This window comes from Rhinoraja longicauda, chromosome 25 (assembly GCF_053455715.1).
Source record: "Rhinoraja longicauda isolate Sanriku21f chromosome 25, sRhiLon1.1, whole genome shotgun sequence".
In the NCBI taxonomy this organism is placed as follows: Eukaryota; Metazoa; Chordata; class Chondrichthyes; order Rajiformes; family Arhynchobatidae; genus Rhinoraja; species Rhinoraja longicauda.
This window is the reverse complement of record NC_135977.1, coordinates 27,602,851-27,625,962: the sequence shown is the minus strand read 5'-3', so window position 1 is coordinate 27,625,962 and position 23,112 is coordinate 27,602,851. Positions and strand designations below refer to the sequence as shown.

General features: G+C 42.5%; 1 protein-coding gene across 2 annotated transcripts in view; it reads left to right on the top strand.

Annotated features, from left to right (window-relative positions):
- The first annotated feature begins 389 nt into the window (after window positions 1-389).
- Window positions 390-23,112, top strand: part of rbm19 (RNA binding motif protein 19) — a 217,189-nt gene continuing 194,466 nt past the window's right edge. The window contains exons 1-11 of one of the 2 annotated variants that reach the window (XM_078421227.1): window positions 390-477; window positions 6,634-6,816; window positions 9,003-9,128; window positions 11,508-11,546; window positions 11,645-11,831; window positions 13,590-13,837; window positions 14,644-14,715; window positions 15,261-15,339; window positions 19,297-19,368; window positions 20,317-20,517; window positions 21,428-21,558. In XM_078421227.1, the coding sequence (XP_078277353.1) occupies window positions 442-477; window positions 6,634-6,816; window positions 9,003-9,128; window positions 11,508-11,546; window positions 11,645-11,831; window positions 13,590-13,837; window positions 14,644-14,715; window positions 15,261-15,339; window positions 19,297-19,368; window positions 20,317-20,517; window positions 21,428-21,558 (1,374 nt within the window). In that variant the 5' untranslated portion in view covers window positions 390-441. Of the gene's footprint in view, window positions 478-6,633; window positions 6,817-9,002; window positions 9,129-11,507; window positions 11,547-11,644; window positions 11,832-13,589; window positions 13,838-14,640; window positions 14,716-15,260; window positions 15,340-19,296; window positions 19,369-20,316; window positions 20,518-21,427; window positions 21,559-23,112 lie in introns of both variants that reach the window. The other variant, XM_078421226.1, reaches the window with a different exon arrangement.

The following is a 23,112-nucleotide window of genomic DNA, read 5'->3' as shown; positions in this document are numbered from 1 at the left end:
GAGAGAGCGAGCGCGGGATGTCCCTCGCCGCCTGCCGTCCTGCCCAAAGATACTAGAGGAACAAGATGGACCACTCCGTTGAATTCGCCTATACTGAAGTGTAGTACGCAAAGGAGCCATTTTAGTAAGCAAAACCCGCCGTTCGTTATGCCCCTCGCAGTGTAATCAGCGTTTTGGGGGAACAGCATATGTGATGATACCATTAAAATACAGAATATATCTCATCTATCGATTCACAGATTTTTGTTATTTTATTTTTTAAATGTTTCTGCAAGTTTCTGCCTACTAAAATGGCGCCGTGACGTACTACGGTTTTTAGGGTCGAGTGGTCTATCTTGTTCCTCTAGTATCTTTGGTCCTGACCGCCGCGAGTCCTTCTGGGAAGACGGTCGGTCGGTCGGTTGGTCGTGTGCGCGTGGGGTTATCAGCGGCGCCGGCGGGATGTCGCGGCTCATCATCAAGAACCTGCCGAGCGGGGTAGGTGATGGAGATGGAGCCGGGGGCAGTAGCAGCAGCACCGGCGCGGGGGGAGGGGGATAGTGGGTAGGGTGAGGGGGATAGTGGGTAGGGTGAGGGGGATAGTGGGTAGGGTGAGGGGGATAGCAGCAACGCGTGGGGAGGGTTGTAGTAGTAGCGACGGGGGTTGGAGTAGCGAGGGGGGGTTAGCAGTAGCGAGGAGGGGGTAGTAGTAGCGAGGGGGGTGGGGGTTAGCACCGAGCGGGGGCTAGTAGTGGGGTGAGGGGGATAGTAGCAACGCGGAGGAAGGGTTGTATTGGTAGGGAGGGGGGGTCAGTAGTAGCGGGGGGGGAGATCAGTAGTGGGGGGGATCAGTAGTGGGGTATCAGTAGTAGGGGGGGGGATCAGTAGTGGGGGGGGATCAGTAGTAGTGGGGTATCAGTAGTAGGGGGGGATCAGTAGTGGGGGGGGGAATCAGTAGTGGGGGGGATCAGTAGTGGGGTATCAGGTAGTAGGGGGGGGATCAGTAGTGGGGGGGGATCAGTAGTAGTGGGGTATCAGTAGTAGGGGGGATCAGTAGTGGGGGAGGGTCATTAGTAGGGGGGAATCAGTAGTCGGGGGGGATCAGTAGTGGGGGGATCAGTAGTGGGGGGGATCATTAGTAGCGAGGGGGGGGGTCAGTAGTAGCGATGGGGGTCAGTAGTAGCGATGGGGGTCAGTCGTAGGGGGGGGATCAGTAGTAGCGAGGGGGGATCAGTAGTAGCGAGGGGGGGATCAGTAGTAGCGAGGGGGGGTCAGTAGTAGCGAGGGGGGGTCAGTAGTAGCGAGGGGGATCAGTCGTAGGGGGGGGATCAGTAGTAGCGAGGGGGGGATCAGTAGTAGTGAGGGGGATCAGTAGGTGGGAGGGGATCAGTAGTAGGGGGGGTCAGTAGCAGCAAAGGGGGTTCAGTAGTAGCGAGGGGGGGGGGTTAGTTAGTTAGACCACCATTGAGGTCTGCATTGCTGCAGCACCTACAGCGTGGCCGGCGGTTCCTAGGCGCTTCAGAGCAGTCTTAACCCTCAGCAAGTAAGGATTCAGTGGGGACATTGACCCGAATTAACTCTGTTTCTTCCAACACTTATGCATTTGAACACTCCACGGTGGACGAATTTGAACGCAGGTTAAAAATGTTGAAATGGAGAACTAATGTTGGTCTTAAGCAAAATAAAACCCCAAAGTGCTGGGGGAACTCCAGCAGGCTAGGCAGCATCTGTGGAGGAACATGTACAGACAGTGTTTCAGATGGGGGACACCATGAAGGGCAATCAGTCTGTCATCTGCTTCGTCCGTCCTGTCTACGGTTCGGCCAGCGAGGCCAGATCCCGGGAGCAGGAGGAGAGGGAATGTGTTGAGACTTTGTGTGGGGCCTGAGGAGAGAAATCTGACAGCTGCTACCACAGGTTCCACCTGACTCCTGGATGGATTTAGAGTAGTGCGGGAGTCTGTGTGGGTCTCGCAAGAGGTCACAGAGCTGAGAACTCCACCGTGGAGGAATCTGAAAGTGGGGTAAGAATGTTGAAATGGAGAACTATTGTAGGTCTAAAGCAAAAACACTAAGTACTGGAGGAACTCAGCGGGCTAGTCAGTATCTGTGGAGGGAAATGAACAGGTGATATTTCAGGTTGGGACCCTTATTTCGAACAAGCAGTCTGTGGTCTGTTCACTTCCCCCCACAGACACAGAAAACTGCAGATGCTGGAATCATGAGCAAAGCACGAAGTGTCAGCAGAATTCAGTAGAGGACAATTCCTCCTGAACTATTTTTGCTCATGATTCCAGCATCCTCGTGCCTCCATTAATGTAGGTCTGCTGGCACAGATGGGGATGATCTGTGGATTACGATACGATAGAACTTTATTTATCCCAGGAGGGAAATTGATCTGCCAACAGTCATAAAACACAAAATACATGAAATATGAAATTAAAGTGACAAGTGGAAAGGATTGGGATGTGCAAATATTGGGGGGTGGGGAGGGGAGTCAGTCTACCCCACGACAGTTTGATAGCCACAGGGAAGAAGGATCTCCTGTGGCGTTCTGTACTGCATCTTGGTGGAACCAGTCTGTTGTTGAAGGTACTCCTCAGGTTGACCGATGTATCATAGAGGGGATGAGCTGGATTGACCAAGATACTCTGCAGTTTGAGGAGCGTCTTCCACTCCAAGACCATGAATTCAACTCTGCCCCCGGGACGGAGCCAGCCTTCCTGATGAGTTTGTTAATCCTATTGATGTCTGCGGCCTTCACCCTACTGCCCCAGCACCCGACAACGAAGAAGATGGCACTGGCAACCGACGATTGGTAGAACGTCTGCAGCATCTTACTGCAGACGTTGAAGAAGTGGAGCCTCAAAAAGTACAGCCGACTCTGTCCCTTTTTGTACAGGGCCTCAGCTTTCCTGGACCAGTCCAGTCCAGTTTACTGTCCAGGTACACTTCAAGGTATTTGTACTCCCTGTAAACTGCACATCCACACCATTGATGGAGACAGGGGACAGGAGGTGTTCCTCTTCTCCGAAAGTCCACCACTAACTCCTTCGTCTTGTCGGTGTTGAGCTGCAGGTGATTCCGCCCACACCACTCAACAAAGTCGTTGACTCCACCTCTGCATTCAGCTTCCCTCCCTGCACTGATGCAGCCCACAATTGCAGAGTCATCTGAAAACGTCTGCAGGTGGCAGGAGTCCGAGTTATATCTGTTGTCGAAGGCGTAGATAGTGAACAGGAAGTGAGAGAGGACCATCCCCTGTGGGGCCCCTGTGTTGCTCACTACCATGTCCGAGGCACAGTTCTGTAGCTTGACATATTGTGGTCGTCCAGTCAGGTAGTTGATGATCCAGGACACCAATGGAGCATCCACCCGCATCTTCGTCAGTTTGCTCCCTAGCAGTGCCGGCCGGATGCTGTGAAAAGCACTGGAGAAGTAAAAAAACAGGACTCTCACAATGCTTCAAGGATTATCTAGGTGAACATAGGGACGATGGAGCAGGTGGATGATGGCGTCCTCAACCCCGATCATTGTTTGGTAAGTGAACTGCAGGGGGTCCAGGTAGGGTTTAACCAGGGGTCGCAGGTGAGTGAGCACCAGCCTCTCCTGGGACTTTGTGATGTGTAGTCATTGGAGGAGCTGGGGCATCCTCTTTGATACAGGAACCAGGCAGGATGTCTTCCACGTCACAGGAGCCCTCTCCAGGCTTAGGCTGAGGTCTTGGTGTTAGGGAATTGCGAGTAGTATTTTGTAGGACAAAGTTCCGATTCAGATTAGTTTGTTGTCAAAGGCACAAGGGTGTGGTGATTCTTTTTTCATGTGTAGGAATATAAGACTATCTTAGAGTGTGTTTGAGTTGCATAAAGGATTGAATAATAGCTTTGGATGAGGTTATTCAAGGTTTCTTACCTAGTAACTGTCAGCTTCACTACCCTTCAAACTTGTTTTGCCGTTCACCTGCCTGTGACACCTATTGTTATGTGGAAATTGTTATATTAAGAAAAAGACCATTGAAGTGAATTAAGTATTGAATAAGAAATCTGTAAAATATAATTTATAACACTTCCATGATATAACATTTGCTACTTACAACTCGGTGTGCTAAAGACATGTGTGCTTGCTTGTTCCTGTTGACATAGTGATCATACATTCAGTTCTTGTTGTTCGTGAGGGATTGTAAGGGGTTTCTGCGCCGAGCTTTCGCCCGACCTAAGGTCCCCGTGCCTTGCTCTGATCCCTTGACCAGGCCGCGCACACTGGTTCCCCGTGAGTGGTTCGACCCACTCACCCCCTACGGTTCTAGACACTGGACTTAGATGCAGGAGCGTTGATAGTGCAGAAAAAAAACTCAACCAGACCAGATTTGAAGACCAGGGTTTAAATGGAAAAGGCTTTTATTGAGCGCTTGGGATTATTGTCCATGAATACTTATACAGTTCTATAAGACATATCTATAAGACATATACCGAATTACATGAATACTTTTGACTATGAATCATAAAACGCACAGTTCTACAAGACATATACATGAATACCTTTTTCTCTGAATTCTAAAACGCACAGTTCTACAAGACATATACACGACTGTAAGATGGGGAACGTACGACACATCGCAAAATTGACCAACACATATTCCTTTACACACCCACGTTTATTCAAACCACCCTCCCCTCTACACTAAACTTATGTCCAGGATGTGCAGGATCGGGGTACATGCTCACCATGGGGCTATTACTGGGGTTACTGGCTGTTCGTGCTGCTTCTCCGCTGCTTTCCGTGAGGGTCGTGCTTGTCCCCTGAGTTTCTTCCTTCCGTTTCTTGCGTTCCTGGCCAGTCGTTGCGAGCGTTGCTGTCCCTGCTGTGAGCGTGTCTTTCTTGCCTGTCTTTTTCGTCTTTCTCCTGGCTTGCGTTCCTTGCAGGTTTTCTTGCAGTATTTCTTCTTGAGTTGCGTGCCTGTTCCTCTCTCTTGCACTTCGCTTCTTCTTGCCTGTCTTTTCTTCCTCCTGCATCCGTTTGACTTGAGTTTAAAACCCAAAAGTCGTGGCCAGTTATACTATTCTGACCCGTCCTATCTCCCGCCAGATCTTGGGATCTCTTTGTTTAAAAGATATGTATTGAGTTTTCTCTCTGATCTGCGCTTATGTCCGGGGGTACCGGGGATGGCCAGACGGTGTTAATTGGTATTTTGTTGCGAGGTGATGGGTTTAACTGGTTTCCCATCACCTACCAGGTAGTTTTCTATGGGCTATTGTGCCCCCTTAACGAGATTAACTGTTGGTCGGCTTGGGGCATTGTGAGTATGCTGATGTCAGCGCCCCAGTGTCTGGACTTCGACCTGGTTTCGCAGGTTTCTGCATGGCCAATACCTATCCATTGTTCTGGCCGTGGCTTTGCAGAAACCTAGAGACTGGGCTGTAAGGTTTTTACTTTTGTGGCTGGTCACGAGGTCCTGCAGCCATCTTAGGACCCACAGATTGTGACATCCCTTGGTAAACTGACCACAGCCTTTCTCCGCTATCAGCCCCAGTCTCCCGTTTAAAATGTCCAAACTGCAGCTCTTTGGTTTGGTGGTGATTGCAGAATGAGGGAAAACTTCTCAAATCTTACAGGATAGAGGGCACAGATTTTCCTTAGATAACAAATAATTGCAGCTACAACTAAAATTGCAGGCAGTGACCCAAAGGTAGCACTGACATACAGTGAACCTCTCCATGGAAACAACAACTTCTTTGTAAGTTTTTACAGAAGTCATACAACTGACCCACTTTCTAGATCCTGGATCCGATTACAAATGTACCCATATTCCTGTCACTCCCTCCCCCAACTCTCTCTGGCCATACTGGGCACTGGCTGCAGGTGGGCACTCTTATGTTCCACTATTTGCCGGCGGCGTGGCTTTAAATGCAAAACTCATGACAACAGGGGATAGTGGACACCATGAAAGGCAGCTCTTGAAGAATGCACTGAAGTTTATCAACATTCCACAGGCAAACTTGCAAGTATGCTGATCAGAGGGTAATAAGTTAGTGGACAATGAATATTTCATATAGTTCATTGCCCCAGATTATCGTTTTAAATTACTGTGCCAATGGATAACTGAAATTAACATCGTGATGATCCGAATGAGATCTAGAACTGGCCCAACTAACTTCTAATTCATATTATGATATTTTGAGCCATAGTTAATTAATGCAAAGAAATACTATTCTTTACCATTTGAATATTTTCTTGGAGTTGGTGCAGAATATCTAATCACTGGGCTAATGCTGCTTTCCCAGAGTTAAGGTTTTGTCAACTTATGGCACAATCTCTAACGTTAAAGTGGTTAGAAAGTGTGTCTGAAGTATTATTTCTTCTATATTAAATATTAATATTATTATTGCCTCTATTTAGGGTGAATATTTCAACACCCAATTGTTGTAAAGGGAAGTGTGTATGATGTCTCTAAAAACGAGCATATTAGAATCGTGGAGCATAGAATCAAGCCATCTGGCCTGGCACGTCCATACTGACCAGGGTGCAACCTTCTTTATTAACCCCGCAGTCCAGCACGTTGTGCACACCCTCTATGCCTGTGCAATTCGTGCTCCTCTTGACAAATGTTTTTCTTGCTTGATCTTAGGCTGTTCATAGATATTTTTTCATTTCCCAGATGAAAGAAGAACGCTTTAAATCTCTATTTGGTGCCTTTGGAACGTTGACAGACGGCACATTAAAATTCACAAAAAATGGAAAGTTTAGAAAGTTTGGATTTGTTGGATTCAAAACAGAAGAGGAAGCGCAAGCTGCTTTCAAACATTTCAATAAAAGCTACATAGACACTTCCAGGATTGCAGTAAGTATGTTTGAATATTGTTCATTTATTTAGAAAAATATGATCTTAAATTCTGGTTGCCCTAGTCTAGCTGGTTTCATGTTTTGTAAGGCCTCTCAATCTTCAATGGTGATTTTCTGAGCAGGATTTTCCCAGGACAATCAAACCTGTAGGTCTTTGGCATGTGGGAGAAAATTGGAGCTCCTGGATATAACCCACGCGGTCACGGGGAGAACGTACAAACTCCATACAGATGGCACCCTTAGACTAAACCGGTTCAAACCCCAATGCTCTAGCGCTGTAAGGCAGCACCTGTACCGCTGTACCATCATTCCACCACAAGACATTTAATTATTTTACTACAGACTGTAGTTCAGAGACAGCAAAGCCTAAAGAGGGCATACCAGCATGTACATGAGGCAACTTTAAATGGCAGGACATTGTAGGAGGTGAATAGAATTTTGAAGATTGAAGAATGTAGGAAAATAGAGATGACTAAGAGATATTGTGTGGAGTAAGATGAAGTCACAGGACAAATCAAAGAAAGCAAAGGTCTTTTCGAAAACTGCGAAAGTAACTGTTGTGGAAATAACCTCCTTCTTAGGCATGCAATTTTTAGTTCAACTCAATGTGACACATTATTTGGCATAACTTGAGGTCTGATTACATCTGAAGAGTTTCTGGAAAAATAACCCACTTAGAAGCAAGGAATAAATATTTTGTAGAAGACCAAAAAAACAATGGCCTGGATTTTAAGACTAATTACAAAAACGGCCAGGATTCTCTGTCATCTTATACAGCTTAACGGTATCAACTTTTGATTGTATGATTTTAGGTAACCTACAAACAACCCCTTTGTTTGTTGTTTTCCTCCCCCTTCACTTTGTGCCCTACTGGCTGCGTTGTCGCCTATTTCATATATGAAATGAACGGAAATCATTGTCTTAAATGTAGGAGGAAACTGAGGCATCCATAGGAAAGTAGTATGGTCACAGAAAATGTGCAAACTCTGATCAGGTTTGAAGCCTGTTTCTGGACTGTAAGGCAGCAGCTTCACTAGTCGAGCAATACAATGGAGAGTGTTGGAGTGGTTTTCCATGCTGAATGGCACAGAGGTTGATGAGGGGCAAAGGTTGTGAATTGGCAGCAGATGTACTGCAGTGGATATTGTTGTTAGTTTTAAAATCTTGCATCCTGCAATGTTAGCTTTACGATTTACGGTGAACTTGTTCTTTAACCAATACCCAGATCTTAGAGAGTTACTGCAGCATTTTGTGTCTACCTTCGATTTAAACCAGTGCCTGCAGTTCTTTCCTACCCAGATCTTAAAGTTATAAAGGAAAACTATCTACCCATATTTAAGTGTTGTTACCTTAATGGTTTGGAGATGCATTCTGCTGTAATGTGTGTTATCCTCAGTGGGAATGATTTAAATGATCTGATAGGTGCACCGCGTGAGTAAGAGTTTCGGTGTCCTTGATGTTCAAAGCACCGTGAAAGTTCTTCAGTTCCTGTCCGTCGTGGCTGAAATTTAAATTTTCTTTAATTAAGAAGATAAAATCAAGTTGGAAATTAGGGCTGAATGGGTTGCTCCCATATTCTAGAGTTGTTTGAAAGGCATTTTCAATGGTTACATTAGTATGATTGAGACTGTTGTACATTGTTGTATTGACAATTACAGTGTAATTGTCCTAAGGCAATTTAAAAAAAAAATTAGGTAGGGTTATCACCAAAAGTTTGGTGATATACATATTCGTCTCGATTTGGTGGATGGGGGTAATCCCTTTGTGCCCCCATAGTAGGGGCAAACTATTTTGATGGGTAGGAAGGAACTGCAGGTGCTGTTTTAAACCGAAGAGAGACACGAAATGCTGGAGTAACTCAGCAGGACAGGCAGTATCTCTGGAGAGAAGGAATGGGTGACGTTTTGGGTTGAGACCCTTCTTCAGACTGATGTCCGGGGAAAGGGAAATACATAGATAAGGGATTGTAAGGTGTGAAAATAGGACAAAGGGAATGGAGATCAAGGAAAATATTTTGATGGTATGTGTCTTAAACCAAACAGAAATTATGGCAATTATTTACATACTATTTATGACGTTGGTGAAAATTTGACCACTACCAAATTCCAAATTTGCCTTCAAACGGTGCGAGGAAATTTTTCCACTGCCGTAACTATGAGCTAACACTTAAACTCTTTATTGTAGGTGGAGTTTTGCAAATCATTTGGGGATCCAGGATTGCCCAAAGCATGGAGTAAACACACTCAAAAAAATTCAACTGGAGAAACACCAAAAATGCCAGAGGAACAAGAAGGTCAAAACAAGGAAAAGGTACACAGTAAATGTATTGTAAACCCATGCTCTGCCATTATTATTTTAATAAATTTCAAGTAATTTTAAATGTGATAAATCACTGTTCTAAGTGCAATTCAAAAGCACTATTTGTTTGAACATAAAGAATGTTTTATGTATATTAGGTATGCATTTGACATTTGCTTTTATTATAACATTCTTTCCATCTTGAGCAGAACGCAGCGCAGATTTACTTTATTGCTTTTGTCACTTACAGCTTTGGTCTGGAAAATTATTTTCTCGTGGTTTGATAAAGGTTTGAGAGGAGTAATCCTGTTCGTAAAAAATAATTAAACTGATGAATGAAAGTGTTTTACTGAGCTAGATTTCTAATGTTTGGGTCTACATTAACAATCTGTGTCGTTGCTGTTCAGTGTTATGAGTTGTGTGGTATTAAGAGGGGCAATAGAATAAACCTGATGCAATGTCTTGACCCAAAATGTCAAAAATCGTCTCCACAGATGCTGTTCAATCTGTGGAATTTCTCCAGCAGTTTGTTTTTTATTCAAGATTCCAGTATCTGCAGTCTTTTGGTCCTCTGAGTTCTTTCAGCTGTTTGTTTTTTTGGTTTAGATTTCAGCAGCCTAAAAGAATCCCCCTTCAATCCTCAACCATATTTGATAATAATAGTCTTTTTAGAGGTGGTAAAAAATTAAACCAATCGACTTTAGTGACATTGTTGGCAACTCTAGTGTAATATGCCTCAATTTACAGGACATTAGCAATAATGGAGGTAAAAAATACTAATTTATGCACCACTTTCTGACATTTAAATCTCCATCAATTTAGGAGTCATCATCTAATTAAATTTGTTCAGCATCAATTTTTGAATTTTGTTTACTATTCTAAGAATCATTATTTTATTTATATAAAATAAATTATAATGCCACTTCATTTGTCAGCTAAACAAACAAATGTCGTCCTGTGTCAGATGAACAAATTGCTAGAACAAGTCAAGCAAAACAGCTGAAAAGCACTCAAGCTAGCTTGCTTGAGCTCCTACTCTTTTGCTTGTTTTTCTTAGCCTGTCTTCGAAATATGATAACTAGAATGACACGTTAATGGATGTCATTAGTGTTCAGCACCTCTGCTCTTTCTGCCTACAAAAGAAATCATTCTTTTTCAACTAGCTGTAATTCTTGACTTGGTTGTTGGTCCTTTAAAAGTTGGTTCCTAGGGCCACCTACTCCCTGCAGCCTCCTTCATAATTTACTGACACTTAAGATTTCTTAGAGTTTGTTTTCCTTTTGTGGTATACATTATGTCCTTATCAAGTGCAAAACTTCATTTTGAAGATATTTCTAATCAAAAGCATGTGATGCCCTTTGCTTACCAGCTGTGATATTATTGCAGACTGTCATTGTGAGGTGATGTGATTGATCAACTAGTTTCTGTGCAGTTGTGCGAATTCAACACTTTGAATTAAGTCTACTTGAGTTTGCTGAGAACGATATTCTGCGCTCTGTCTTTTCCTTTGCTCTGCTTATTGTACTATTTGTCCTGCAGCACTCTGAACCAACCAAAGTGCTTCCCATTGATGGATGCGTGTGTGTGTGAGGCAGCTGTAACAGAAACACAAGGGTTTGTGTCCTGCAATTGGTAATGGTGTCCCTCTGATAGAGGCATTAGTTGCAGGGCACTGCCAGCAAAAACAAAGGGTGGCTGCTTGCTGGCAGTCGCAGGGTGGCATCCTGCTTTAAGCAAACCAGGAGCTTATCATATCATATCATATATATACAGCCGGAAACAGGCCTTTTCGGCCCACCAAGTCCGTGCCGCCCAGCGATCCCCGTACATTAACACTATCCTACACCCACTGGGGACAATTTTTACATTTACCCAGCCAATTAACCTACATACCTGTACGTCTTTGGAGTGTGGGAGGAAACCGAAGATCTCGGAGAAAACCCACGCAGGTCACGGGGAGAACGTACAAACTCCTTACAGTGCAGCACCCGTAGTCAGGATCGAACCTGAGTCTCCGGCGCTGCATTCGCTGTAAAGCAGCAACTCTACCGCTGCGCTACCGCTACCGTGCCGCCCTATCATATCATAGCTTGAATATGATACTGTGAAAAGTTGTGGAAACAATCGAGCAAGCAGTTTATCTTAACTATTAAGATTTTAGGAATAAACAGGAGTAAAAATGTTATATTTCAATTGAGAAATTTAAAGCCTAAATTAAATTTCTATTGGAATGTTTTCTACATAAGTGTTTTGCTGACATCTTGTGGTAGAGGTTGAGCATTGCGCTATTTCATTATCTGTTTTGAGGGCAAATTAAGAGCTAGCAAAATGCGATGATGGGTTTTTAACTCGTTCAGGTTTTGTGGCTCAGATTTCCTTTTGCTGTTACAGGATAAGAAAAAGAAACTTGCCATTGAAGAGCTTGAATCTGTGAGTAGAAATTTGATGTTTTGGAATACATTGGTTTTTCAATCAGTAACATATGTAATAACTCGTGTGAAATGTGATGGCTGATTTTTTTTCTAAAGCTGAAGAAAGATAGCAACTTTGAAGAATTTCTTGCTGTACATCAGAAACGTTGCAAAGTACCAACCTGGACAAATGACACTTTATCTGGAAAGAAGGAAGAGGCAAGAAAGGTAGATGATTATCTAAATTTTGATTCAGATGATTCTGAAGAACTGAGTGAGGAAGAAGATATCAAGGGAACAAAAGGTAAACACTTATAGCCTTGCATTGGAGTAAACGGGTCAGATTTTAATAGTCAAAAGTCGAGTACAAATTCACCAAACAAAGTGAAACAAAGTTGTTATATGGTGGGGTACAGGTACAATGAAAATCTGGCTTGCACCAGCATTGCAGACACATAGTCTAGGACAATGCATTAAAACTTAAATTGTACAAGACATTGGGCAAAAACCGCCTGAAAAGCACAATTAGATAACGTCCATGGTGGTGCAAAAGGTCATGTTCCACTGCCAATGTAGGATTAATTTGTGGAAATATAGTTCACGATTAATATTGTCCCAGATTTTGCAGTGTGTTGATGTTAAAACTCAGTATTTGCCATCTTTACTCTGCCTAACTTAGTAACTTTTGATATCTCAACATATGTGTGGGAATGTGGAAACGGGACCAGTTTGCATTTGGGAAGGAGGCTGCACACAAACATTGGATGCCAGAGGAAGAGCTTGGGATCAGTGTTTTTTTTTCATTAAATGGAAAGGAATGGCTATAAAAATCTCAAATAATTTGATAAATTGCAAAGACATCTTGGTGCTTAACGAGCTTCAGAAGCATTTTCAAAAATCTCTAAAAACTTGTTAATTTTAACTTGTAAAGTGTAAAACCTCTTTTAAAGTGTCCTGGGAATTTGTTTTAAGCTGAAACTTAAGTTTTATTCTTTTAATGTTTCTGTTTGGGAAATCTTGGATGCATTCAGTATGTTAGATGATCCAAGATTTTAATTATACCACCAGATGACTTGAAATACAGTAAACCCTCATTATAGCAGACCGTAGAGGAGGAATGGTGTCTGTTATTGCAAATTTGCCACTATAACCAAGTAAGATTTATCATTGTACAATGATAATTATATAAGTAGTAGAACCAAACAGCTGCTGTTGCTGGTTAATAGACAAAAGGACGCAAAGTGCTGGAGTAGCAGGTCAGGCAGCATCTCAGGAGAACATGGATAGGTAACGTTTTGGGTCAAGATCCTCCTTCAGACACTCAATCCGGAACTGGGCCTGGAATACAGGTGAGATAAAGACCCTGCCCAGGCCTGCTGGGGGAGAGGTGAGGATAGGTGGAGCCAACGGGTCAGGGCCTGCAGCCGGACAGAGTACAGGTAAGGGTCGATGGTGGCAGCCGGGGCTTTAAGCGGCCGTGGAGGCGGTGTGAGCCGGGGGTGGTGTCAGCAACCGGGATTGTAAGCCTAAGGGGAAGCAGTGTGAGCCGGGGCTGTAGGTGGCAGGGGAGCCGGTGCGAGCGGGGAGTGGTGTTGGCGGCCGCCTATACGTCCATCTTCCCTAACCAAAATCCGACAAAGCAGGGTTTACTGTCTGACTTTTTTTTAACTCATTTTGTAGATGGCACTCTTTAGGTTGCCCTTTTGATATCCTGGCCTATGCAGTGAATAACAGCACACCAGAAGCCGAATGTCAAATATTGGAAATGATCCACTCTTTGTCCTCCATGTGTCTTTAGTTATTGTTTCTGATTTGTTCTGTGATGTCATCTTAATCATCATATTTAACTTATCTGTGAGGGGCAGAAGCATTTATTTTGACTTTGCCTACTAAATAAACTGGCATCCTTCTGCAGGGAAGGCAATGAGCAAGAAATAAGCTTTGCTCCCATGTTGTATGGAAGGATTTATGCTCCTGAATATACTTGATCTTTCGTATTAATAAAGTGGTACTGGTCATGATCTGGAAGCAACTCACTTTCTCATAATATTTAAACTTCCAGGTGCACAAAAGAAAAGACACAAAAATCTAGCAGTGAAGAAAACAGTATCGGACATGGATTATTTAAGATCAAAAGTAGTTAAGACAGAAGAAGTGAATTCTGAAATTAATGAAGGATCTGAGACTGATGAAGAAATTAAGTTATCCTCTGAAGGAAATGCATTATTACACACAATTGATGACGATAAGGAACAAGATGGAAAACTGGAGAAATTAGGACAAGAATCTAAGAAGAAAGAAGCACTGAAGGTTTGAAAATGTTTCAATTTTTAGATTTTCTGAGTGCTTTAATTAATGCCTGTCCAGGGAAAGTATTGGTGTCACTAAGGTTCTTTCCCCAATTAACTCAGTGATTTATAATCCCCCTGCTTTTCTGAGTAGATTGCCTTATTTAAAGATCCTAACTATATACATGATAGTAGAGACGTCACATTAAATTCATTATGATTAGGTTGTTCCAGAAGATGAAAAGATAGACATTTATCTAGCCAAGTACCTTCAATATTTAAGATCTGAAAATATTGTTTTAAAATATTTTGTCTATAAATTATTAAAGAAAGAAATTTGTATATGGCTAAACGTTTTGACTGTACACAGTCATAGAGTCATACAGTGCGGGGGAGGGGACGGGAGGGGGATGAATGGGGTGGGGGAGGGGGGTGGGGGTGGATGGAGTGGTTGAGTTGGGGGAGGAGGGGGAATAAGGGGGTTTGAGTGGGGGGGTGAGGATGCTAGAACAATACAGGAGAGGCTTTGGGTCCACTGCTCGCTCTGGCTGTAGCGCTGGCGCCGTGGGGCTGAGGCGAGTGTCACCCTCTCCCCTTCCCTGTCCCCCCTCCACGAGGAATGGGCACAACTTGGTCTAGTCTACACTAATCCCACTTGCCAGCGTTTGGCCCATATCCTTCTAAACCTGTCCATCCATATTACGTTGCAATATATTTTTGATTCCAACATTTTATATCATCCAACTTAAAACTGCCTGACAAATCTGTAAATATAGAACATGAGTTTATGGTATTGTATTATGACCTGTGTGTAATTATTTTTAGAAGCAATCCAATAAGAATGAAGCTACTACACAGTATACTTTGAAGCTCCGAGGCGCTCACTTTAATGTGAAGGAGGTATAGTTATTTTGTGCTTTGTTTTCTTTTACATTAATTACATAATCTCGGTGTGAAAAATGTACAATTTGAAAATTTACTTTTGTAGTGTCAGCAGAAGCAGAGAAAAAAAATTACATCTGAAATTTAATATTATCTTCGGTATTTTACGCAGGTGGTGGCAATTGTTTTCAGCTTTTTTGATGGCATAATGGATAGATATTGAAGCAGAATATGTGGTGCATATCGACCAGGATAATAGAACCTTTGAACGTTACAATATTTTATATTTATAAATGTACTAACAAAATGAAATTACTGATTAGAATCAAATTAGACATATGAGACAAAGAAGAAAAACAATAATAATTTCCAGTGGGCTGATAAATGTACAATTAACAGGAGGGAAAAGCAAAGGGGCCGAGATAGAGACAGATAAAATGTAAGAGTAAGAAAGTGGGAGTGTAATAAAGAAAACAATGTTCATTTTTGATTACATTTGAAAAAAATATATATATACACACACACACGTTTTCATGTGCATTCATGTGTTTTTATCTCTTTAGACACAAGTAAGAGAATTCTTTGTTCCTTTGAAACCTGTAGCCATTCGAATCGTCAAAAACGCAAATGGCAATGCTACAGGTCTGTAACTAATTCTTCACCTTCTTGATCAATAATTTGTCTTAGAGAGTGATGCACATTTTAGTATCTCTAACAAAGATGAAATAAAGATTTGATACTTGTGCTGTATTTTGCATTGTTAGAAATCTTAAGTAATCCAATATTTGTGTTACTAGACCAAGTGGACCCGTTGGGCCCAAACCTCTCCTGCATTGGTGCAGCACCCTTACACCCCCCCCGCCTCCCTCCCTAGGAGATAGATTTAAACTTTAAAATGTGAATAACTTTAAAAATATAACATTGATTTCAATTAAACTTCTTCCATTAGCACCAAAGGGATGACGGTGAGGAAGGTGGGCCTAAAATTGTCGTGCTACTGTGTACCGTTTTGGCTTAGTTCAGGAGCAAAACAAACAAACAAACGAGAGTTTTAGTATATAGATGTACGAAATGGTACAGAATACTCTTGTACTCGGAGTTTATTGCATGGTGATAAACAGCAATTTATTTTGTTGACGCAGGCTGTCCCCAGTTTACACAAACACAAGTGCCTGTGTAAGAACAAGTTCCCATAATATTATTAAATTCAAAAGTCCGACGTCCATTCGTTCATGCCCATGAACAACAGAATTAGTTTGTCCACTCTAGTTTCAGTAATTTTCTTTCTTACAGTTTTGTATTTTTTTTTATGCATGTCTCAAAATGCTGTAATGGTATGGTTACTATTTCCCTTGGGGCGGCAGAATGGCGCAGTGGTAGAGTTGCTGCCTCATAGCACCAGAGACCCGGGTTCGATCCGGATTTCGAGTGCTCTCCGAACAGACAGTTTCGTGTTTCGTGTTTTGTTCAGTTTATTGTCACGTGTACTGAGGTACAGGGAAAAGCTTTTGTTGCGTGCTAACCAATCAGTGGAAAACAATACATGATTGCAATGATTGTACGTTCTCCCTGTAACCGCATGAGGTTTTTTTCGGGTACCCCAGTTTCCTCCCACACTCCAGAGACCTACAGGTTTGTAGGTTAATCGGTTTCGATAAAATTGTCTAGTGTGTACCATAGTGTTAGTGTACAGGGTGATTGCTGGCCTGCATGGACTCAGTGGGCTGAAGGATCACACTGTATTTCTAAAAAAGAAAATTAAGTGTTTTTTGTGATTTTTTCTTTTTCTTTTTTTTTCTCCCCCTAAATAGTGGACAAAATCAACTTAAGTTTGAAAAGACATAACCCGTTCATTACTTCTGGACATCTTTAAATATTGGCAAATGTATAATGTTTAAAGAGTGTAGAAAGGAACTGCAGATGCTGGTTTAAACCGAAGATAGACACAAAAAGCTAGAGTAACTCAGTGTGTCACACTTTAGAATGTGTAGTTTGATTTCAGTTTTATCGCATACATTAATGAAAATTCGAGCCAGCACCACCATTCAATGTGATATGGCTGATCATTCTCAATCAGTATCCCGTTCCTGCCTTCTCCCCATACCCCCTGACTCCGCTATCCTTAAGAGCTTTATCTAGCTCTCTCTTGAATGCATTCAGAGAATTGGCCTCCACTGCCTTCTGAGGCAGTGAATTCCACAGATTTACAACTCTGACTGAAAAAGTTTTTCCTCGGAGAGTTGTAAATCTGTGGAATTCACTGCCTCAGAAGGCAGTGGAGGCCAATTCTCTGAATGCATTCAAGAGAGAGCTAGATAGAGCTCTTAATTGTGCGACAATTTCAAGTAGCATGCCACTTGAATCTTGCTTGAGCAATTATCTTGTCATCAACAAGTAAAGTCAAAAAATAAAAATTTGCCTTTGTCTGCACTCGCTTCTGACTTGCACTTCAGCAGTTACAATATACCTTTCTTCCTCCTGTCCATACCTGGAATATTTTGGTTCTAGTCAGCTTTTGATGTGTCCAAATCAGTAATGGCTCCTGGAAGCTTACAGCCCTTGTAGTGAATGTGTTTGTACAGTACTATTAGGCCAGAACTAGGATTTGGAACCATTTATCATAGAGGAATGGCAATACATTTTATAGAAAGGTTGATACGTTTTGCTTGGAGCTACAGCGCAGAAACATGCCCTTTGGTCCATTGACTACACGCTGACCATCACGCTAGTTGTATGTTATCCTACTTTCTCATCCCATTCCTACACATTAGGGGTAATTTTTACAGTGGCCATTTAATCCATAAACCTACACTTCTTTGGGATCTGAGAGGAAACCAGAGCACCCGATGAAAAGTACATGGTCATGGGGAAATTGTGCAAAATCCACACAAACACTAACCAGGGTCAGGTTTGAAACCGGGCCTCTGGCACTGTGAAGTAGCAGCTGTGCCTCCCTTAAGGACTTGGACATACTTGTAAATTCAAGGAGAATATATAGGCGATGTCCTTGCCCTTTAAACTGCTCTTGTAGCCACGGTATGTATTGTGATGCAGGGTGGTCACAAGAATATCTGTATTTTAAATAATCATGCCCATGAATATCAAGGAAACCATGAGAACAACACAAAGGTGCTCCAAAGAAATCAGATAGGTTAAACAAGTGGGTGACCAATTACATATGGAAAAGTGTACGATTGTGCACTTTGGCCAGAAGAATAGAAAATTAAAATATTTTTGAGGTGATGAGGATATACCGGGTGTCTTGAGTGTACTAGTTCAGAAGATGTTGAAAGGTTACATCCAGGCAGTCGGGAATGGAAAAGTTGTGTTTAACTTTGATGCAATAGGTTTGAGTACAATAACAAAAGGACTTGCTAAAGTGCAGTGCAATGTCGGAGAAAGTAACTTGACACATAGAATTAATGATGATATAGAAAGGCAGAGTAGGCTACTTGATGTACTACTGCCACTTCAATTTCTTATATTTTTTGTTGTGTTGTGTCTGAGGTGATACACCTCAAACAATTGCAACCGCATTGCTTTGAACTACTTTTGACTTTAATCAGTGGAGTGCTTTCCTCTTTTCTTTTCATGGCACACTATTCATTTAGACTGTTTGTTGTTGATCAGATGCCGTCTGACGACAATTTATAAAATGGAGAAGTAATTATCCAGATTAATATTGTGCTGCATTTTATTGACCAGACATGGAAAAATTTCTGCATTGATGAATGAATCCCCTGTTAAATAGGTAGCTGCAAAGTGGTTTGACCCCATTTACTGTAGCGAATTCATGCTCCTATTTCATGAAATTGTGTAGATTGCGTTGCACTGGCTAAAAAGTGATGGTGGGAATTTCAGGACGTGGTTGAAGAGTCATATTTTTTTTCCAAAGTGATGTTAGTGAACTAGATAAATCTATCTGACAACCCGATGATTTCAGCTGTCACTAATTTCTGGTAGTACCTTTTGATTCCACTTAGCTCACTTTACAATTTAAATTTTCTAGTTGCTTTGATGAGTTTTGAACATGCTTCATTAGTTAACATCTCTAGATTACTGATTTGGCAACTTAATCATAAAGGTAATGAACCCAATGATTAGCATATCAAAAGGGAAAAGTAGCTTTAAGTCTAGCTTCAGGAATGCTTCTTTTATTGGTCCCTTTGCAAATCCTATCCTTGTTCAGAGCTGGCACATGGTCACAGCTTATCAATATTTTGATCTGAACAAATTCCTTTTAATTTGGAAAAAAAATGCTTCCATTATTTTCAAATTGTTTTCACAACATTTTTAAGAACAAAACTTTAGTAGTTTGGTTGCCAAACTCATTGGACTGGTATGGGAAAGATAACCAACCGCATGAAGTTAGCTTTTGTAATTGGACTAAACCCTTCCACTATTAAGAAACAAATTAAACACTCATTATTTTTGGTCATTTATTGGGGTTTTTTGGCTTTTGTTTCATGTATTGCTTCATAATAACAATTTGAAATTATGTGACTTTTGAATTTGACGGTGTTTATATTCGTCATGTTAAGAAAGTGATGCTGCATTTGATAAATAAATTCAGTTTTGTGGAATATATTTCTTCTGCAGGATATGTATTTGTAGATTTCCAATCCGAAGATGACCTTGAAAAGGCTTTGAAGCGAGATAGAGAGTACATGGGTAAGATGTTTTTATAAGGCAGTCACCCTTGTTCTACAGGTTGCACACCGACTTTCCGGCACCCTCAGTTCCATTGTCTTTCTGGAGTGTCTGTTTTTCTGGACCAACAGGAGTCATGTGATAATGAAATAACAATACACTCCTGGCCCCTAATGACACTCCACTCATGTCTCTAAAACACCATGGGGATGCCAGAACCTTAAAAAAAAAAAACGAATATAAAATGTAAACTGAATGTAAATGGAATCATCTGCTGATCCATCCCCAGCTCCCACTATCTCCGGCCGTTTGGAGACCTGGCTTCTGACTCCTCTTGATTCGCAAGGGGCGCACCAGCAAGCCTCTCTCATCTGCTGTGCTGCTGTTTCATGCCGCCAATTCCTCCAGTCTGCACCAGTCTTCACCGGTTTATACGGCTGTTGTTGTGGCTTGCGTCGTAGCCCCCTCCAGGACGTGCTTTCTTCAGTTCGTTGCCAACGGCAGGATGCGCTCGGTCACTGGGGATTCGAGCTCTCTCATCTGCTGTCAGTTCCAAGGTGGAATATGTCGATGACTCCAAGGGAAGGAGGAAGTGGCGGTGTGGGGAGGGGGGCTGACTGGACAGAGTGACAGGACAAGCAGGTGGCGTTGGTTGAGCAGGGAACAGATAAAGCTGCTGACAGCAAAAAACTGCAGCAGGTGAGAGGCTCGCTGGTGCACCTTGCGAGTCGGGAGTGGGCTCAGAAGATTGGGCTATAAACGACCGGGGAGACGGTTGGCAAGTCGTTCCATTCACATTCAGTTTACCGTGGCATCTGTGGCCGCTCAGGGAATTTCAACAGCTCTCGTTATATTGTCCGGATTATAGGCGGAAAATCAGTGTTGAACCTGTATAACCTATCCTTATAAAGTAAAAATGTAATGTTGTCAAAACTTGTGATTGAAAAATATTTTCTGCTTTGTTTAAAGGTAGAAGATACGTTGAACTTTTTAGAATGGATAATGCACAAAAAACTAAACCAGTTAGAACAGACAACCAAAAATGGCTAAAAAGGGAAAAGAAAGCAGGTGAAGTGGAAGAGGATGTCTCTGAATCAGGGAGATTGTTTGTTCGAAATTTACCATATACCTGTGCAGAGGACGATTTAGAAAAAGTTTTTTCTAAATATGGTAAGTGGCTAATATTAGAATATAGAACAGTACAGCTCAGGAATGTGTCCTTCGGCCCACAATGTCTGTGCTGAACATGATGTCAAGTTAAACTGATCTTATCTGCCTGTACATGATTCACATCCTTTTATTTTGTGCACTTCTATGCGTCTATCTAAAAGCCTCTTGTACCCCACTATCGTATCTGCCTCCACAACCATCCCAATCTTTCTCGTTTTATGTTTTGAGTCATTTGCGAAATTAATTTCAGGTGTTTTTAAATGCCTCTGATTATCATAGCCATTGACAAAGTCTATCATAGATCATCAGTGTAGTACAGAGGGTGAGATCTGAAGATGGTCTCTGCTCACTGCCCAATACAACTGCAGGTGATCACAGAACTGAGGCCTAAAACTGTTATGTTGCAGGAGATGGTGAGGGGTGCAAGGCATTGGAATGGAAGACAGCAGTCTGACCCATTGTTTTTGATTTCTTTTAAAATAAGTGTTTAAAGAAGCATTCACTATTTTATTATGCTCATGACAAAACATTGGCATACTGATTTTTTTGGCTGCCATTTATTAAGCAACTTGTTTGCTACACAAGTGAAATCAGTGAAGTCTTTAAGCTAGCAAGTAAATAAGAAAGACTTATTGAATTCCATAAATAGTTGGTCCAAGTACATTGTGAGATATATAATCGACTTCTGTGAAGGTGGATGATGACTCGGAACTTGGATTTTTCATGAAGGCACAAAACCCAGTATTTTCAGCCAATACTGCATCTTGATAAGTAATACATTTCATTTAGAAATGTTACACGTCATTTTTCTGATTTGGTATCAGCTTGAGCCAGAGAATTAAATCTGATTATATTAAAATAATTGCATAATAATAATTTATAATGTTGCATTTCCATTAATTACCAACAGGTCCATTGTCAGAGATTCACTTTCCTATAGACAATCTAACCAAGACACCAAAGGGATTTGCCTTCATTACATTTATGATACCCGAACATGCAGTGCGGGCCCTTGCTGAATTAGATGGTGATGTATTTCAGGTATGTTTGTAGCAACTCAACATGTTTTTAGTTTAATTCAAAATGTAACCCAGCCGCACAACACCATTTAAAGTGATTTAATTCTGTGTTTTGATAAAGACTAAATAATTTTAAAAGATTCCAATCGGGCGAATGCCGTTATTGCCGATTGTGTGCTATACCAGATTAAGGTACAAGTGCTCCCTGGCTTACGATGCTTCGACTTGCGATATTTCGACTTTGCGATGGTGCAAATGGCACCGACCTGTAGCGAGCCACAGATCGCTTCCAGCCACGTGATCACGCATTTCGTGATCACGCATTTCGACTTACAATATTTTCGGTTTGCGATGGGATTCTCGGAACGAAACCCCATCATCAGCTGAGGAGCACCTGTATTATTGCACGAGTAGTAGAAACAAACAACTACAATTGCTGGTTAATACACAAAAGTACACAAAGTGCAGGTCAGGTAGCATCTCTGGAGAACATAGATTGGTAACGTTTCAGGTTGAGACTATTTAGACTCTCAGTCCGGAACTGGTGCTGGAATCCAAGTGAGTTGACCTGCTGGCGGCCGTGGGAGAGGTGGTGATCGGCGGAGTCAATGGCCGCGGCCCGTGGGTGGCCAGAATGCAGGTGAGGATCAGTGGCCAGGTATGACGATGGACAGTACAGCCTGGAGGTGGCACAAGCCAGGAATTGTGCGGGCAAACGGCGGTGTAAGAGGCTGAGAGGCGCTGCAAGCCAGTGGTGGCAGGCAGCCATTGGTCTAAGCAGCAAGTGAAGCGGCGAGAGCGTCCCGCACTTTAAGCGGCAGGGGAGGGTGTGCAAGCTGGGGAGGGTGTGCAAGCCGGGGAGTGGCATAGGCAGCCAGGGCTGTAATGGGCAGGGGAGGGGGTGCGAGCCGGGGAGTGGATTGGGCAGCCAGGGCTGTAATGGGCAGGGGAGTGGATTGGGCAGCCAGGGCTGTAATGGGCAGGGGAGGCGGTGGGAGCCGGGGAGTGGCATAGGCAGCCAGGGCTGTAAGCGGCGGAGGAGGCGGTGCGTGCCGTGGAGTGGAATGGGCAGCCAGCGCGGTAATCGGCAGGGGAGGCGGTGTAAGCTGGGGGGGGGGGGGGGGGGGGGGGCGGCATGAGCAGTCATCGAAAGGTCTGTTCGTTATAAAGACGACTGTTAAAATGAGGGTTTACTGTAAGAGGTATATTATCCATATTTTCCAGCTTTATCTAGTTTTAGCTTTGAGAAAGGGAAAATTGAAAAGTAGTCTTTGAATGAACATCTTCAATATGCATCAAACAAACTAACATTCTGGTTCAGGTTTTCCCAAACTATAGCTGGGGGGGCTATTTTTAGGATGCAGCAGAAATCTTGTTGCCAGGTCTTTTGGATATGTGATATTCCAGTACACTGAGACCATTGCACGTGTGGCACTGTGCACATTTCACACCATCTGCATAAAATTCTGTTCTGCATTGGATGTCCAATAGAAGACTGAAGCAGATCTTAAATCACGAATGAAGGTTTGCTTTATTTAATTAATAGCTTTCATCCTGTCAGGAGCATTTGTCAGGA